At 44.7% G+C, this 17,734-nt stretch overlaps 1 protein-coding gene across 7 annotated transcripts in view; it reads left to right on the top strand.

Annotated features, from left to right (window-relative positions):
• The first annotated feature begins 895 nt into the window (after positions 1–895).
• Positions 896–17,734, top strand: part of LOC128688501 (uncharacterized) — a 784,466-nt gene continuing 767,627 nt past the window's right edge. For 6 of the 7 annotated variants that reach the window (XM_070084432.1, XM_070084431.1, XM_070084428.1 and 3 more), the window contains exon 1: positions 936–3,714. In XM_070084432.1, coding sequence (XP_069940533.1) covers positions 3,583–3,714 — 132 coding nt within the window. In that variant the 5' untranslated portion in view covers positions 936–3,582. The other variant, XM_070084425.1, reaches the window with a different exon arrangement.

The raw sequence follows: 17,734 nt of genomic DNA, 5'->3' as shown, positions 1-17,734 counted from the left end.
GTGGCATATGGGAGGGCTGGCGAGGTAGGGGTAGTGGAATGTGGGAGGGCTGGGGAGAGCGGGTAGTGTCATGTGGGAGGGCTGGAGAAGGTGGGTCGAGTCATGTGGGAGGGCTGGAGAGGGCTGGGGAGGGCGGGTAGTGTCATGTGGGAGGGCTGGGGAGGGCGGGTAGTGTCATGTGGGAGGGCTGGGGAGGGCGGATAGTGTCATGTGGGAGAGCTGGGGAGAGCGGGTAGTGTCATGTGGGAGGGCTGGGGAGAGCGGGTAGTGTCATGTGGGAGGGCTGGGGAGGGCGGGTAGTGTCATGTGGGAGGGCTGGGGAGGGCGGATAGTGTCATGTGGGAGAGCTTGGGAGAGCGGGTAGTGTCATGTGGGAGGGCTGGGGAGGGCGGGTTGGGTCATGTGGGAGGGCTGGGGAGGGCGGATAGTGTCATGTGGGAGAGCTGGGGAGAGCGGGTAGTGTCATGTGGGAGGGCTGGGGAGAGCGGGTAGTGTCATGTGGGAGGGCTGGGGAGGGCGGGTAGTGTCATGTGGGAGGGCTGGGGAGGGCGGGTAGTGTCATGTGGGAGGGATGGGAAGGGCGGATAGTGTCATGTGGGAGAGCTGGGGAGAGCGGGTAGTGTCATGTGGGAGGGCTGGGGAGGGCGGGTAGTGTCATGTGGGAGGGCTGGGGAGAGCGGGTAGTGTCATGTGGGAGAGCTGGGAAGAGCGGGTAGTGTCATGTGGGAGAGCTGGGGAGGGCGGGTAGTGTCATGTGGGAGGGCTGGGGAGGGCGGGAAGTGTCATGTGGGAGGGCTGGGGAGGGCGGGTATTGGCGGGTGAGGCGGGTAGGGAGGGCGGGTAGTAGCGAGCGTGCGCGGGGAGGGGCCACTGAGGGGTGGTGGCGGCGGCAGGCGGCAGTGTGGGGCCGCCGTCGCTCGTGTGTACTGGTTGTGCGCCGCTCTGTGCCATCGCTGCCGCCGCCGCTGCCGCCGCCGCCGCCGCCGCTGCTGCCGCCACCGCCACCGCCGCCACAGCAACCACCACCACCACCACCCTTTCTTCCTCCCCCAATACTCCTCTTCTCAACCACCAGCAAAATGGTTGTAGCCAGCCACCACACCACCAAAATCATCCCCGGGCTGGGGACTCACCACCATCCCTATGGAAAGTAGGAATCCCAGGAGAGCGGAACATCCCACTGGCATGAAACCAACTTTAAAACGCGTCTCTTATAGATTATCGGATATCCCGGTTATCCCAGCTAGTGAGGATAACACCCGCGCTACACCCGGATAACTCCTCACTCGCTAAGTAGAAATTCAAGGGGAGAAAGTGGAGTGGTTACCAGTGTGAAAGTGTGATAGTATAAGGCTGGTGGAGGGACGCTAAGAAAGCCAGCAACACCAGTGTTGAAAAAGAAGAGAAAAAAAGGCTGATTGTGGGGAGGAATTGGACTATATGGTTGTGTGTGTGGTTGGGACGGTTGATCAGGAGGTGGCGCGGTCGATGGTGGTGTAGAGTGCCAGGGACTACTGGCCTTCTACTGGTGGCACTTCGGCACTAAGGGCAGTGAGCTCTTGCGGGCGCAGAGCACACGACAATTGCTGAGGAAATTCCCTATCTCCCTTTCTCTTTCTCTCTTTTTTTCCTCTCTCTCTCTCGATTTCTCTCTTCGTTGTTAAAGTGAGAGGAGCACGGCTTCCCCACCCCAACACACACACACACACACACACACACACACACACACACACACACACACACACACACACACACACACACACACACACACACACACACACACACACACATACACACACCCTTGCTTCTCGTGCCGTGTTTTAAGCTCTTCAACGACCCTCTTAAATGTATGAGTAGTTGTTAAACATTTTTCAAAAGTGAAGTAAACAATCCCTTCCCCTCCCTCCCTACTTAAGAAAATAAGTTGCTTAAGTGTACGAAAAGAAAATAGAAACTCTTAGTTGTGAACAGTTTAGACACAGCTGAGGATTCTGTTGGTGTCTGCAACTCACCACCGTCTCCCAGGGCGCTTACTTTCTGGGGGAACTCAAGAAAAGTTTTTCCTCTTATCACTTTGGGTAAGAAAACGAGGCACACTTACCGAGGATTTAAGGAAAAAGCAAGAATATAGGAGGAAGAGTGTGAGAAAGAGAGAGAGAGAGAGAGAGAGAGAGAGAGAGAGAGAGAGAGGTGGCGGTCAGTCTGCTAGCAAAGGCAATACAAGTATCATACTCGACGTAAATTCTTCTCTCCGCAAAAAATGGAACATTAAAAGACTTTAGTCCCTCGCCACGACCTCTCCCGGGTCATTCCCTGTTTTACATCTGCCTTTTTACTCTCTGCTCTTTTCTGGTTTTCTTGGATCATTTCTCCTGCGACGCTGAGAGGACACCTCTGCTCACCCAGTGGCGAATGCAGAGGACACACTGAAAGAAAACAGTGACGAAAGCTGGTGAAAGAAGAGAAGAGCGGCGGCGGGGAATGAAGGTAGTGGATCCTTGCTCAAAAAAGTTGTTGCTATTACCCTAAACTTTACTATGTTGGCCCAGACGCTGAGGAGGAGTAGTGGACCCTAACTCGAAGGACTGCGTCACTCTCTCGGGAGATCCTGCCCTAACATATGAGATTTTACTTAAGACTTTAGATAAAAAAAGAAAAACAGAAACTCCTCGAGAAATCTGGCTGTTGTAGACTGACCACGATCATCATAACTTCCTAACTATCGTTCAGGAAGTTGTTGTGATTCAGCTCTTGACTGGACCACCCGGTGAACTTATTACGTATGTTGCTCAGCTGCCATCTACATAGCGGAATCATGAAATAAAGAAAAACTCGTTTGTCTTTTACTGTTGGTTCGCTGTGACTACCTTCATCGCTGGGAAAAAGTGTTGAGAAGGGATGAAAGAGGAAAAAAAAGGCTCCTATTGAAATGACGGCAGAAGCTCAAGGCAAATCATATATGAGTTAGGGACTGTGTTCAGGTGCGAAAGAGTGACAAAAGTTTTTTTGCTTGTAGATTTACTGGTGCGTTTTGAAAGAACGACGGACAACCTTTGAGAAATTCTGCAGCAAAAAAAAAAAAAAAAAAAAAAAAAAACGAAAAAAAAAAAAAACGCACAAAGCCAACAATTTCAAGAACGACTAATATTAACATCCCAGTTGACAGTCCTCACAGACGAAAGCCACTAACAATCCAATTCAATTCGTCACATTCTGCCCTACCATTGAATAAAACTTTACGAATGAGGCATTAATTGACCAACTAACGAGACGACAATTGCTAGAGATATCAACAGCCTCAAATATCCTCCCCAAAAAAGGCCCAGTAACGACTAGTATAAAAAAGGAGCCTCATTTGTGAGTCGGTAAAAGATAGTTACGACCTAAGTACCGAAATAAAGTGAGTGAGAACGAAGAAGGAACCCAACCATCGGCCTTTGGGAACGCCTCTTGCACAAAACTGAAGTGACCTTCGAGGCAGCATGGCGGGGGAGGGGAGAGGCGTAGTGGACTGAAGCGCAGACGCGGGCGTGAGAGGGACCTCCGTGGGCGTGTGGGCGTGGTAGCCGAGCCGCTGGAGCCATGAGGATGGGCGTGATGGGCGGTTTCTCGCCGCTATCTTACCTGGCTACACTCCTCCTCCTGCTCCTCTTCTACCCCAGTGAGACTCACGCCCGCAAGAAAATTGATGTCTACGTGGCTGGCTTCTTCCCAGTGAGTAATGTTGCTGTTGTGGTTGTTGTAGCTGTAGTTGTTGCTGTAGCTGTAACTTGTGGTTGTAACTGCAATTGCTGATGTAGATGTAATTGTTACTGTAGCTGTAACTTGTGGTTGTAGCTGTAATTGTTGTTGTAGCTGTAACTTGTCATGGTTGTAGATGTAATTGTTGTTGTAGCTATAACTTATTGTGGTTGTAGCTGCAACTTGTTGTGGTTGTAGCCGCAATTGTTGTTGTAGCTGTAATTTGTGACTGTAGCTGTAACTTGTTGTATTTGTGATTAATATTGCTGTCTTCGTTATTGTTGTGATTTCGGTTGTATTCGCTGTTTGATTGTGATTGTGGTTATGATTGTGGAGCTGCTTTAACATTGGTTGCAATATATAATGTAGACAATCACGTCAACAAGCACAAACACAGACCACAATCCAGGAGGTTGTAGTTGTAGTCGGTTTCGTTCTGTTGGAAGTGCGATTGTGGTTGTTTTCTTCATGGGCAATTGTTGTTATCTATGTTCGTGGGGTAGTGGTTGCTGTACTCGCCAATATGTTTGTTGTGGGGGTCGAGTCTCATAGCTGATGCGCGTTTGCGGCTATTACTTAGATACGTGTTGGTTGAGATAATGGTGCTGGGGTTGTGATTGCGGTGGTTGCGTTAATGAAGATATTTTATGACTGTGGTTGTTACTGTATGCAAATACGGGTGTGTGATTGTGAATGTTGTATGGTTGTGATTGATTGTGTGCGTTTGTGGTTGTAGTGGTTGTGTGCGTAGTGGGTGCAGTATCGGTTGCTCTGTGTGGTTGTGACTGATGTGATTGTTGGGTTGTCATTTTGCGTCATTGCTTTTTTTACTGTTGTGCAATTGTGGTTGTTGTGTGATTGTGGTTGTTATTGCTGTGTGATTATGTTTTTGTCATGGTCATGTTTGATTTGTGGTGGTCGTGGTGGTGATGTGTTTGTTTCTGAAATGGTTGTGGTAGAGCGAGCGTGAGTGTTTTGTCAGTGTGGTTGTGTGGGGTTTTGTTGCCGTGTGGCTGCTTTATGGTTGCAGTTGTGTGGTTGCTGTTACTGAGTGGTTGTCAGTGCTGTGTTGTGGTAGCTTCCGTCATATTAATGTTGTTGCCTGGCTACTACGCAGTGTTATAGTTGCGTAGATATTGTTAATTAGCATTGTTGTCAAGTTGTGGGAGCTTGTGACTTTTGTGTGGTTCTTGGTGTGTTGTTAGTGCATCTTATTGGTCTGTGGCTATTGTGAGGGTGTGGTGGCTGGCGTGTGGTTATTGTGTGGGTGTGGTTGCTGGTGTGTGGTTGTTCGTGTATACTTGTTATGTGGTTGTCATTGTGTAGTTGTTGTGAGGCTGTTGATGAGTGGTTATTGTGCGGTTGTTGATGTGTGGTTATTGTGTATTTGTTGATGTATTTGTTGGTGTGTGATTATTTTGTCGTTGTCTGTGTATGATTAACGTATTTGTTGATATGTGTGTTCAGTGTATTTGTTGATGTGTGGTTAGTGAATTTGTTGGTGTGTGGTTAGTGCATATGTTGTTTGGTTAGTGTATTTGTTAGTGTATTATTAGTGTATTTGTTATGTGGCTAGTGTATATGTTGGTGTATGTTTAGTGTTTTTGTTGGTGAATTATAAATGTATTTGTTGTGTGGTTAGTATATTTGTCGATGCATGATTAGTATATTTGTTGATGTGTGGTTAGTGTACTTTGGGTTGTGGTTAGTGTATTTCGTGGTGTATGTTCATTGTATTTGTTGATGTGTGGTTAGTGTATTTGTTGGTGTATAGTTTGTGTTTTGTTGGAGTATGGATAGTGTATTTGCTGTATCTTTAGTGAATTTGTTAGTGTATTTGTCGATGTTTGGTTAGTGTATTTGTTGATGCTTGGTTAGTGTACTTGTTGGTGTATTTCTGGTGTGTTGTAGTCACTGCGGGTGCATTTAATTTCTCAGATTTCTCATAGATTTCTTGTGGCTGATGTAATTGTGGTTAATGTAATTGTGGGTGATGTAATTGTGGGTGATGTAAATGTGTGTGATGTAATTGTGGGTGATGTAATTGTGGGTGACGTAATTGTTGATGTAATTGTGGGTGATGTAATTGTGGTTGATGTAATTGTGGGTGACGTAATTGTCGGTGTGGGTGACGTAATTGTGGGTGATGTAATTGTGGGTGATGTAATTGTGGGTGATGCAATTGTGGGTGATGTAATTGTGGGTGATGTAATTGTGGGTGAAGTAATTGTGGGTGATGTAATTGTGGGTGATGTAATTGTGGGTGATGTAATTGTGGGTGATGTAATTGTGGGTGATGTAATTGTGGGTGATGTAATTGTGGGTGATGTAATTGTGGTTGACGCAGTTGTGGTTGTTGTTGCAAGTCCTCATTTGTTGTAATTGCAGATGGTCTAACAAGCGATGTGACTGTTGCAAACTGTTCTTGTGTAGTTGTTTAATAATTTAGTTATGTAGTTGTTTAGTACTTTAGTTATGTGTTGTTTAGTACTTTAGTTATGTGTTGTTTAGTACTTTAGTTATGTGTTGTTTAGTACTTTAGTTATGTGTTGTTTAGTACTTTAGTTATGTAGTTGTTTAATACTTTAGTTATGTAGTTGTTTAGTACTTTAGTTATGTAGTTGTTTAATACTTTAGTTATGTGTTGTTTAGTACTTTAGTTATGTAGTTGTTTAGTACTTTAGTTATGTAGTTGTTTAGTACTTTAGTTATGTAGTTGTTTAATACTTTAGTTATGTGTTGTTTAGTACTTTAGTTATGTAGTTGTTTAGTACTTTAGTTATGTAGTTGTTTAGTACTTTAGTTATGTAGTTGTTTAGTACTTTAGTTATGTAGTTGTTTAGTACTTTAGTTATGTAGTTGTTTAATACTTTAGTTATGTAGTTGTTTAGTACTTTAGTTATGTAGTTGTTTAGTACTTTAGTTATGTAGTTGTTTAATACTTTAGTTATGTGTTGTTTAGTACTTTAGTTATGTAGTTGTTTAGTACTTTAGTTATGTAGTTGTTTAGTACTTTAGTTATGTAGTTGTTTAATACTTTAGTTATGTAGTTGTTTAGTACTTTAGTTATGTAGTTGTTTAGTACTTTAGTTATGTAGTTGTTTAATACTTTAGTTATGTGTTGTTTAGTACTTTAGTTATGTAGTTGTTTAGTACTTTAGTTATGTAGTTGTTTAGTACTTTAGTTATGTAGTTGTTTAATACTTTAGTTATGTAGTTGTTTAGTACTTTAGTTATGTAGTTGTTTAGTACTTTAGTTATGTAGTTGTTTAATACTTTAGTTATGTAGTTGTTTAGTACTTTAGTTATGTAGTTGTTTAGTACTTTAGTTATGTAGTTGTTTAGTACTTTAGTTATGTAGTTGTTTAGTACTTTAGTTATGTAGTTGTTTAATACTTTAGTTATGTAGTTGTTTAGTACTTTAGTTATGTAGTTGTTTAGTACTTTAGTTATGTAGTTGTTTAGTACTTTAGTTATGTAGTTGTTTAGTACTTTAGTTATGTAGTTGTTTAGTACTTTAGTTATGTAGTTGTTTAGTACTTTAGTTATGTAGTTGTTTAGTACTTTAGTTATGTAGTTGTTTAGTACTTTAGTTATGTAGTTGTTTAGTACTTTAGTTATGTAGTTGTTTAGTACTTTAGTTATGTAGTTGTTTAATACTTTAGTTATGTGTTGTTTAGTACTTTAGTTATGTGTTGTTTAGTACTTTAGTTATGTAGTTGTTTAGTACTTTAGTTATGTAGTTGTTTAATACTTTAGTTATGTAGTTGTTTAATACTTTAGTTATGTAGTTGTTTAGTACTTTAGTTATGTAGTTGTTTAGTACTTTAGTTATGTAGTTGTTTAATACTTTAGTTATGTAGTTGTTTAATACTTTAGTTATGTAGTTGTTTAGTACTTTAGTTATGTGTTGTTTAGTACTTTAGTTATGTAGTTGTTTAGTACTTTAGTTATGTGTTGTTTAGTACTTTAGTTATGTAGTTGTTTAGTACTTTAGTTATGTAGTTGTTTAATACTTTAGTTATGTAGTTGTTTAATACTTTAGTTATGTAGTTGTTTAGTACTTTAGTTATGTGTTGTTTAGTACTTTAGTTATGTAGTTGTTTAGTACTTTAGTTATGTAGTTGTTTAATACTTTAGTTATGTAGTTGTTTAGTACTTTAGTTATGTAGTTGTTTAGTACTTTAGTTATGTAGTTGTTTAGTACTTTAGTTATGTGTTGTTTAGTACTTTAGTTATGTAGTTGTTTAATACTTTAGTTATGTAGTTGTTTAGTACTTTAGTTATGTAGTTGTTTAGTACTTTAGTTATGTAGTTGTTTAATACTTTAGTTATGTGTTGTTTAGTACTTTAGTTATGTGTTGTTTAGTACTTTAGTTATGTAGTTGTTTAGTACTTTAGTTATGTAGTTGTTTAGTACTTTAGTTATGTAGTTGTTTAATACTTTAGTTATGTGTTGTTTAGTACTTTAGTTATGTGTTGTTTAGTACTTTAGTTATGTAGTTGTTTAGTACTTTAGTTATGTAGTTGTTTAATACTTTAGTTATGTGTTGTTTAGTACTTTAGTTATGTGTTGTTTAGTACTTTAGTTATGTAGTTGTTTAGTACTTTAGTTATGTGTTGTTTAGTACTTTAGTTATGTAGTTGTTTAATACTTTAGTTATGTAGTTGTTTAGTACTTTAGTTATGTAGTTGTTTAGTACTTTAGTTATGTAGTTGTTTAATACTTTAGTTACGTAGTTGTTTAGTACTTTAGTTATGTAATTATTTAGTACTTCAGTTATGTAGTTGTCCAGTGTTTTAGTAATGTAGTTGTTTGGTGTTTTAGTTATGTAGTTGTTTGGTATTTTAGTTATGTAGTTGTTTAGTGTTTTAATTATGTAGTTGTTTAGTACAATAGTTATGTAGTTGTTTAGTGTTTCAGTTGCATACATAATGGTTGTAATGTGACTGTAGATGTGGTTGTGATGTTGTTACCTCTCAGTTGTAGCTGCAATTGAGTTTATTAAGCGTTAACTTGTGTGTGTGTACTCACCTATTTGTACTCATCTGTTTGTGGTTGCAGGAGTCGAGACATAGCTCCTGGCCCCACCTCTTCACAGATCGCTACTAGGTCCTCTCTCTCCCTGCTCCACGAGTTTTATCATACCTAGTCTTAAAACTATGTATTGCTCCTGCCTCCACTACGTCACTTGCCAGACTATTCCACTTCCTGACAACTCTATGACTAAAGAAATACTTCCTAACATCTCTTTGACTACAACTGAGTCTTCAACTTCCAACTGTGACCCCTTGTTTGTGTGTCCCATCTCTGGAGCATCCTGTCTCTGTCCTTGTCAATTCCTCGCAGTATTTTCTATGTTGTTATCATATCTTCCCTAACCCTCCTGTCCTCCAGTGTCGTCAGGCCGATTTCCCTTAACCTTTCTTAGTAGGTCATTCCCCTTAGCTCTGGAACTAGCCTTGTTGTTTGTGTGTGTGTGTGTGCGTGTGTGTGTGTGTGTGAGTGTGTGTGTGTGTGTGTGTGTGTGCTCGTGCCTTGCGTTTATGATGCTAAGTCAACATAGTTATTAAGACATTCGTCTTTCCCCCCTTGTTAAGCGCTATTGTTGTTGCTGCTGCTGATTAGTTGTCACCATTTTCCTGTTGCAGTTACTGTTACAAACCAGTTGTGGTTGAGTATTTATTTAATAAACACTTCCTTTGCAAGTTACGTAGCAATCGCTACTCCTAGTAACGGCGCGTTAGGGGGCCACGAGATGCTGGAAGGCATCGGATATCGCTACGTAACTAGCGTCGGCTTGTGACAAGATACAATCTAGCGGATGATCAACTTGCGCGCTCGGTAGAGTTCTCTCCGCTGGTGGACTGCGCGAAATTGTGCAGCCGTGTTGTGCATAAATGCGTCAGGAAACGTCTCGAACCCCTCTGAAACGTCGAAACAGTGAGGTCAAACTGTGAGCAAATACTTCACAAAACATTTCGAACCCTTCAGAAACGTCGAGAGATGTCTCGTCCCCTTCCATATATTACGATTGTTTTACCCAAATTTTAAATTAACAAAAGACACAGGCAAAGCAATGTTTTTTATTGGGACGACGTTTCGCTATGTATAGAGCTTCACAAGTGACTTGATCAAGCTCTACATAGAGCAAAACGTAGCCCCGGTAAGAAACGTGTTTTTCCTCTTCACAAGGTTGTGGGATTGCAGAGTGAGATCCCGAATCCAGTTGTGAATACAACTGTGAATCCAGTTGTGAATACAACTGTGAATGCAGTTGTGAATGCAGCCTTTACTGCAGCTGTGAATACAGCTGTGAATCCAGCTGTGAACGCAGCAGTGAATGAAGTTGCAAATGCAGCTGTGAATGCAGCTGTGACTGTAGCTGTGAATGCAGCTGTAAAGCAGCTGTGAATGAAGGTGAATGCAGCCGTAACTTCCACGATTCACTAAACATTCTTAAGACTGAAGTTATTCAAGTTATACACAGTTAAATAATAAATTAAGTCGTCTTAATTGTGGTTGCAATTGTGCATGAAAAATATTCGTGTGGCTATGGTAGTGGGTGTGGCTATGGTAGTGGGTGTGGCTATGGTAGTGGGTGTGGCTATGGTAGTGGATGTGGCTATGGTAGTGGATGTGGCTATGGTAGTGGATGTGGCTATGGTAGTGGATGTGGCTATGGTAGTGGATGTGGCTATGGTAGTGGATGTGGCTATGGTAGTGGGTGTGGCTATGGTAGTGGATGTGGCTATGGTAGTGGATGTGGCTATGGTAGTGGGTGTGGCTATGGTAGTGGATGTGGCTATGGTAGTGGATGTGGCTATGGTAGTGGATGTGGCTATGGTAGTGGATGTGGCTATGGTAGTGGATGTGGCTATGGTAGTGGGTGTGGCTATGGTAGTGGATGTGGCTATAGTAGTGGATGTGGCTATGGTAGTGGATGTGGCTATGGTAGTGGATGTGGCTATGGTAGTGGGTGTGGCTATGGTAGTGGATGTGGCTATAGTAGTGGGTGTGGCTATGGTAGTGGGTGTGGCTATGGTAGTGGGTGTGGCTATAGTAGTGGGTGTGGCTATGGTAGTGGATGTGGCTATAGTAGTGGGTGTGGCTATGGTAGTGGATGTGGCTATGGTAGTGGATGTGGCTATAGTAGTGGGTGTGGCTATGGTAGTGGATGTGGCTATAGTAGTGGGTGTGGCTATGGTAGTGGATGTGGCTATAGTAGTGGGTGTGGCTATGGTAGTGGGTGTGGCTATGGTAGTGGGTGTGGCTATAGTAGTGGGTGTGGCTATGGTAGTGGATGTGGCTATAGTAGTGGGTGTGGCTATGGTAGTGGATGTGGCTATGGTAGTGGATGTGGCTATGGTAGTGGATGTGGCTATAGTAGTGGGTGTGGCTATGGTAGTGGATGTGGCTATAGTAGTGGGTGTGGCTATGGTAGTGGATGTGGCTATAGTAGTGGGTGTGGCTATAGTAGTGGGTGTGGCTATGGTAGTGGATGTGGCTATAGTAGTGGGTGTGGCTATGGTAGTGGATGTGGCTATGGTAGTGGATGTGGCTATGGTAGTGGATGTGGCTATAGTAGTGGGTGTGGCTATGGTAGTGGATGTGGCTATAGTAGTGGGTGTGGCTATGGTAGTGGATGTGGCTATAGTAGTGGGTGTGGCTATGGTAGTGGATGTGGCTATAGTAGTGGGTGTGGCTATGGTAGTGGATGTGGCTATAGTAGTGGGTGTGGCTATGGTAGTGGATGTGGCTATGGTAGTGGATGTGGCTATGGTAGTGGGTGTGGCTATGGTAGTGGATGTGGCTATAGTAGTGGGTGTGGCTATGGTAGTGGATGTGGCTATAGTAGTGGGTGTGGCTATGGTAGTGGATGTGGCTATAGTAGTGGGTGTGGCTATGGTAGTGGATGTGGCTATAGTAGTGGGTGTGGCTATGGTAGTGGATGTGGCTATAGTAGTGGGTGTGGCTATGGTAGTGGGTGTGGCTATGGTAGTGGATGTGGCTATGGTAGTGGATGTGGCTATAGTAGTGGGTGTGGCTATGGTAGTGGATGTGGCTATAGTAGTGGGTGTGGCTATGGTAGTGGATGTGGCTATAGTAGTGGGTGTGGCTATGGTAGTGGATGTGGCTATAGTAGTGGGTGTGGCTATGGTAGTGGATGTGGCTATGGTAGTGGATGTGGCTATAGTAGTGGGTGTGGCTATGGTAGTGGATGTGGCTATAGTAGTGGGTGTGGCTATGGTAGTGGATGTGGCTATGGTAGTGGGTGTGGCTATGGTAGTGGATGTGGCTATAGTAGTGGGTGTGGCTATGGTAGTGGATGTGGCTATGGTAGTGGATGTGGCTATAGTAGTGGGTGTGGCTATGGTAGTGGATGTGGCTATAGTAGTGGGTGTGGCTATGGTAGTGGATGTGGCTATAGTAGTGGGTGTGGCTATGGTAGTGGATGTGGCTATGGTAGTGGGTGTGGCTATGGTAGTGGATGTGGCTATAGTAGTGGGTGTGGCTATGGTAGTGGATGTGGCTATGGTAGTGGATGTGGCTATAGTAGTGGGTGTGGCTATGGTAGTGGATGTGGCTATGGTAGTGGATGTGGCTATAGTAGTGGGTGTGGCTATGGTAGTGGATGTGGCTATAGTAGTGGGTGTGGCTATGGTAGTGGATGTGGCTATAGTAGTGGGTGTGGCTATGGTAGTGGATGTGGCTATGGTAGTGGGTGTGGCTATGGTAGTGGATGTGGCTATGGTAGTGGGTGTGGCTATGGTAGTGGGTGTGGCTATAGTAGTGGGTGTGGCTATGGTAGTGGGTGTGGCTATGGTAGTGGATGTGGCTATAGTAGTGGGTGTGGCTATGGTAGTGGATGTGGCTATAGTAGTGGGTGTGGCTATGGTAGTGGGTGTGGCTATGGTAGTGGGTGTGTCTATGGTAGTGGATGTGGCTATAGTAGTGGGTGTGGCTATGGTAGTGGATGTGGCTATGGTAGTGGGTGTGGCTATGGTAGTGGGTGTGGCTATAGTAGTGGGTGTGGCTATGGTAGTGGGTGTGGCTATGGTAGTGGATGTGGCTATAGTAGTGGGTGTGGCTATGGTAGTGGATGTGGCTATGGTAGTGGGTGTGGCTATGGTAGTGGGTGTGGCTATGGTAGTGGATGTGGCTATAGTAGTGGGTGTGGCTATGGTAGTGGATGTGGCTATGGTAGTGGGTGTGGCTATGGTAGTGGGTGTGGCTATGGTAGTGGATGTGGCTATGGTAGTGGGTGTGGCTATGGTAGTGGATGTGGCTATGGTAGTGGGTGTGGCTATGGTAGTGGATGTGGCTATAGTAGTGGGTGTGGCTATGGTAGTGGATGTGGCTATGGTAGTGGGTGTGGCTATGGTAGTGGGTGTGGCTATGGTAGTGGATGTGGCTATGGTAGTGGGTGTGGCTATGGTAGTGGATGTGGCTATAGTAGTGGGTGTGGCTATGGTAGTGGATGTGGCTATGGTAGTGGGTGTGGCTATGGTAGTGGGTGTGGCTAGTGGATGTGGCTATGGTAGTGGGTGTGGCTGGATGTGGCTATAGTAGTGGGTGTGGCTATGGTAGTGGATGTGGTAGTGGTGGTCTATGGTAGTGGGTGTGGCTATGGTAGTGGATGTGGCTATGGTAGTGGGTGTGGCTATGGTAGTGGGTGTGGCTATGGTAGTGGATGTGGCTATGGTAGTGGATGTGGCTATGGTAGTGGGTGTGGCTATGGTAGTGGGTGTGGCTATGGTAGTGGATGTGGCTATGGTAGTGGGTGTGGCTATGGTAGTGGATGTGGCTATAGTAGTGGGTGTGGCTATGGTAGTGGGTGTGGCTATGGTAGTGGGTGTGGCTATGGTAGTGGATGTGGCTATGGTAGTGGATGTGGCTATGGTAGTGGGTGTGGCTATGGTAGTGGGTGTGGCTATGGTAGTGAGTGTGGCTATGGTAGTGGGTGTGGCTATGGTAGTGGGTGTGGCTATGGTAGTGGGTGTGGCTACGGTAGTGGATGTGGCTATGGTAGTGGATGTGGCTATGGTAGTGGATGTGGCTATGGTAGTGGGTGTGGCTATGGTAGTGGGTGTGGCTATGGTAGTGGATATGGCTATGGTAGTGGGTGTGGCTATGGTAGTGGATGTGGCTATAGTAGTGGGTGTGGCTATGGTAGTGGGTGTGGCTATGGTAGTGGGTGTGGCTATGGTAGTGGATGTGGCTATGGTAGTGGATGTGGCTATGGTAGTGGGTGTGGCTATGGTAGTGGATGTGGCTATGGTAGTGGGTGTGGCTATGGTAGTGGGTGTGGCTATGGTAGTGGATGTGGCTATGGTAGTGGGTATGGTTATGACAGTGGGTGTGGCTATGGTAGTGGGTGTGGCTGTGGTAGTGAGTGTGACTATGGTAGTGGGTGTGGCTATGGTAGTGGGTGTGGCTATGGTAGTGGGTGTGGCTATGGTAGTGGATGTGGCTATGGTAGTGGGTGTGGCTATGGTAGTGGATGTGGCTATGGTAGTGGGTGTGGCTATGGTAGTGGGTGTGGCTATGGTAGTGGATGTGGCTATGGTAGTGGATGTGGCTATGATAGTGGGTATGGTTGACAGTGGGTGTGGCTATGGTAGTGGGTGTGGCTGTGGTAGTGAGTGTGGCTATGGTAGTGGGTGTGGCTATGGTAGTGGGTGTGGCTATGGTAGTGGGTGTGGCTATGGTAGTGGATGTGGCTATGGTAGTGGGTGTGGCTATGGTAGTGGATGTGGCTATGGTAGTGGGTATGGTTATGACAGTGGGTGTGGCTATGGTAGTGGGTGTGGCTATGGTAGTGGGTATGGTTATGACAGTGGGTGTGGCTATGGTAGTGGGTGTGGCTGTGGTAGTGAGTGTTGCTATGGTAGTGGGTGTGGCTATGGTAGTGGGTGTGGCTATGGTAGTGAGTGTGGCTATGGTAGTGGGTATGGTTATGACAGTGGGTGTGGCTGTGGTAGTGGGTGTGGCTATGGTAGTGAGTGTGGCTGTGGTAGTGGGTGTGGCTATTGTAGTGAGTGTGCCTATGGTAGTGGGTATGGTTATGACAGTGGGTGTGGCTGTGGTAGTGGGTGTGGCTATGGTAGTGAGTGTGGCTGTGGTAGTGGGTGTGGCTATTGTAGTGGATGTGACTATTGAAGTGGGTGTGGCTATGGTAGTGAGTGTGGCTATGGTAGTGGGTGTGACTATGGTAGTGAGTGTAGTTATGGTAGTTGGTGTTAGCTATGGTAGTGGATGCAGCTATGGTTGTGGGTGTGGCTATGGTAGTGGGTGTAGCTATAGTAGAGAGTGTTAGCTATGATAGTGAGTGCAGTTATGGTAGTGGGTGTTAGCTATGGTAGTGGGTGAAGGTGTGGTAGTCTGTGTGGCTATGGTAGTGGGTGTACCTATAGTAGTGGGTGTTGGCTATGGTAGTGGGAGTGGTTATGGTAGAGGGTGTGGTTATTGTAGTGGTGTGACTTTGGAAGGTGTGGTTATGGTTGTAAATGTGGCTATGGTAGTTGGTGCTGGCTATGGTAGTAGATGTGGCTATAGTAATCATGAGGCTATGGTACTAGATGTGGTTATGGTAGTCGGTGAGGCTATGGTAGTGGGTGTGGCTACAATACAGGGTTACGGTAGTGAGTGTGGTTATGGTAGTGGGTGTGGTTATGGTAGTGGGTGTGGTTATGGTAGTGGGTGTTGGCTTTGGTAGTGGTGAGGCTTTTGTAGTGGGTGCTACTATGGTAGTGGGTGTGGCTACGGTAGTGGGTGTGGCTACGGTAGTGGGTGTGGCTATGGTAGTATGTGGGGCTATGGTAGTGGGTGTGGTTATGGTAGAATGTGGGGCTATGGAAGTTGTGGTGGCTATGGTAGTGGGTGTGGCTGTAGTAATGGGTGTGGCTATGGTAAAGCGATAGCTATGGTAGTGGGTATGGTTATGGTAGTGGGTGTGGCTATGGTAGTGGGTGTGGCTATTGTAGTTGTTGTGGTTATGGTAGTGGTGTGGCTATGATAGTGATGTGGCTATGGTAGTGCGTGTGGCTATGGTATTGGGTGTGGCTATGATAGTGGGTGTAGCTATTATCATAGGTGTGGGTATGGCAGTTATGGTGGCTATGGTAGTGGGTGTGGTTATGGTAGTTGTGTTGGCTATGATACTTGTGTTGGCTGTGGTAGTTATGGTAGGTATGGTAGTCTGTGTGGCTATGCCTATGGTAGTGGGTGTGGCTATGGTAGTATTGGTATTTATAACACTATGGTAGTCGTGGTAGCTATGGCACTGGGTGTGGCTATGGTAATTATGGTGGCTATAGTAGTAGGTGTGGCAAAGGTAGCGGGTATGGCTATGGTAGTGGGTGTAGGCATGGTAGCAGATTTGACTATGGCACTGGGTGTGGCTATGGCACTAGGTGTGGCCATGGCACTGGGTGTGGCTATGGTATTTGAGATGGTCATGGCAGTGAGTGTTGTTTCTCTCTAAATGTAATATGATTGAATGTGTGTGTGTGTGTGTGTGTGTGTGTGTGTGTGTGTGTGTGTGTGTGTGTGTGTGTGTGTGTGTGTGTGTGTGTGTGTGTGTGTGTGTGCGTGTGCGTGTGTGTGTTCTCACCTATATGTACTCACCTATATGTGGTTGCAGGGGTCGAGTCATAGCTCCTAGCCCTGCCTCTTCACTGGTCGATACCAATTCACTCTCTCCCTGCTCCATGCTATTTGTCATACCTCTTCTTAAAGCTATTTATGGAACTTTCTTCCACTACTTCACTCTCCAGATTATTCCAGTTCCTGACAACACGAAGACTAAAGAAATACTTCCTAACATCCCTATGACTCATCTGGATTTTCAGTTTCCAATTGTGTCCCCGTGTTTCTGTATCCCATCTCTGAATACCATTCGTTCCTTGTCCACGTTGTCAATGCCTCTTAGTATTTTATACTTTGTTATCATGTCCCCTCTATCCCTCCTATCCTCTAGTGTCATCAGGTTGAGTTCCCTTAACCTCTCCTCATAAGACATACCCCTCAGTTCAGGGACTAATCGTGTTGCAAATTTTTGCACTTTCTCCAATTTCTTGACGTGTTTGACTAAGTGAGGGTTCCATACTGGCGCTGCATGTTCCAGTATAGGCCTTACGTACACTGTGTACAATGTCGTGAATGACTCCTTACTCAGATGTCTAAACGCCAATCTCAGGTTTGCCAATCTCCCATATGCTGCAGCAGTTATTTGATTGATGTGTGCCTCAGGGGACATGTTCGTTATAATGCTTACCCCAAGATCCTTTTCTTTAACTGACGTTTGCAGCTGTTGGTTTCCTAACCTGCACTCCGTCTGCGGTCTTCTGTGTCCTTCCCCAATCTTCATGACCTTACACTTGCTGGGGTTAAACTCCAGGAGCCATTTGTCGGACCATACTTGTAGTTTGTCCAGATCCCCTTGTAATCTTAACTGATCCTCTCCCACTTGTATTCTCCTCATCAGTTTCACATCATCAGCGAACAGTGACACTTCTGAATCTATTCCTTCCACCATGTAATTCACGTATACAAAAAACAGCACCGGGCCTAGGACTGAACCTTGTGGAACCCCACTCGACACATTCGCCCACTCCGACACTTCAGCACGTACCAACACACGTTGTTTCCTTCCTGTCAGGTATTCCCTGATCCATTGCAGTACTTTCCCCTTTATTCCTGCCTGCTCCTCTAATTTTTGCACCAGTCTCTTGTGTGGTACTGTGTCAAAAGCCTTCTTGCAATCTAAGAAGATGCAATCTACCCATCCCTCTCTCTCCTGTCTTACTTCTGTTACCTTATCGTAGAACTCAAGTAAATTTGTGACACAGGATTTCCCATCTCTGAAGCCGTGCTGACTGTCATGTATGAGCCCAATCTTTTCAATGTGTTCCACTACTTTTCTCCTGATAATCTTTTCCATGACTTTACATACTATACAAGTCAATGACACTGGTCTGTAGTTTAATG

Source organism: Cherax quadricarinatus, chromosome 13 (genome assembly GCF_038502225.1).
Source record: "Cherax quadricarinatus isolate ZL_2023a chromosome 13, ASM3850222v1, whole genome shotgun sequence".
In the NCBI taxonomy this organism is placed as follows: domain Eukaryota; kingdom Metazoa; phylum Arthropoda; class Malacostraca; order Decapoda; family Parastacidae; genus Cherax; species Cherax quadricarinatus.
The sequence above is the reverse complement of the archived record's forward strand: the minus strand, read 5'-3'. Positions and strand labels throughout refer to the sequence as shown.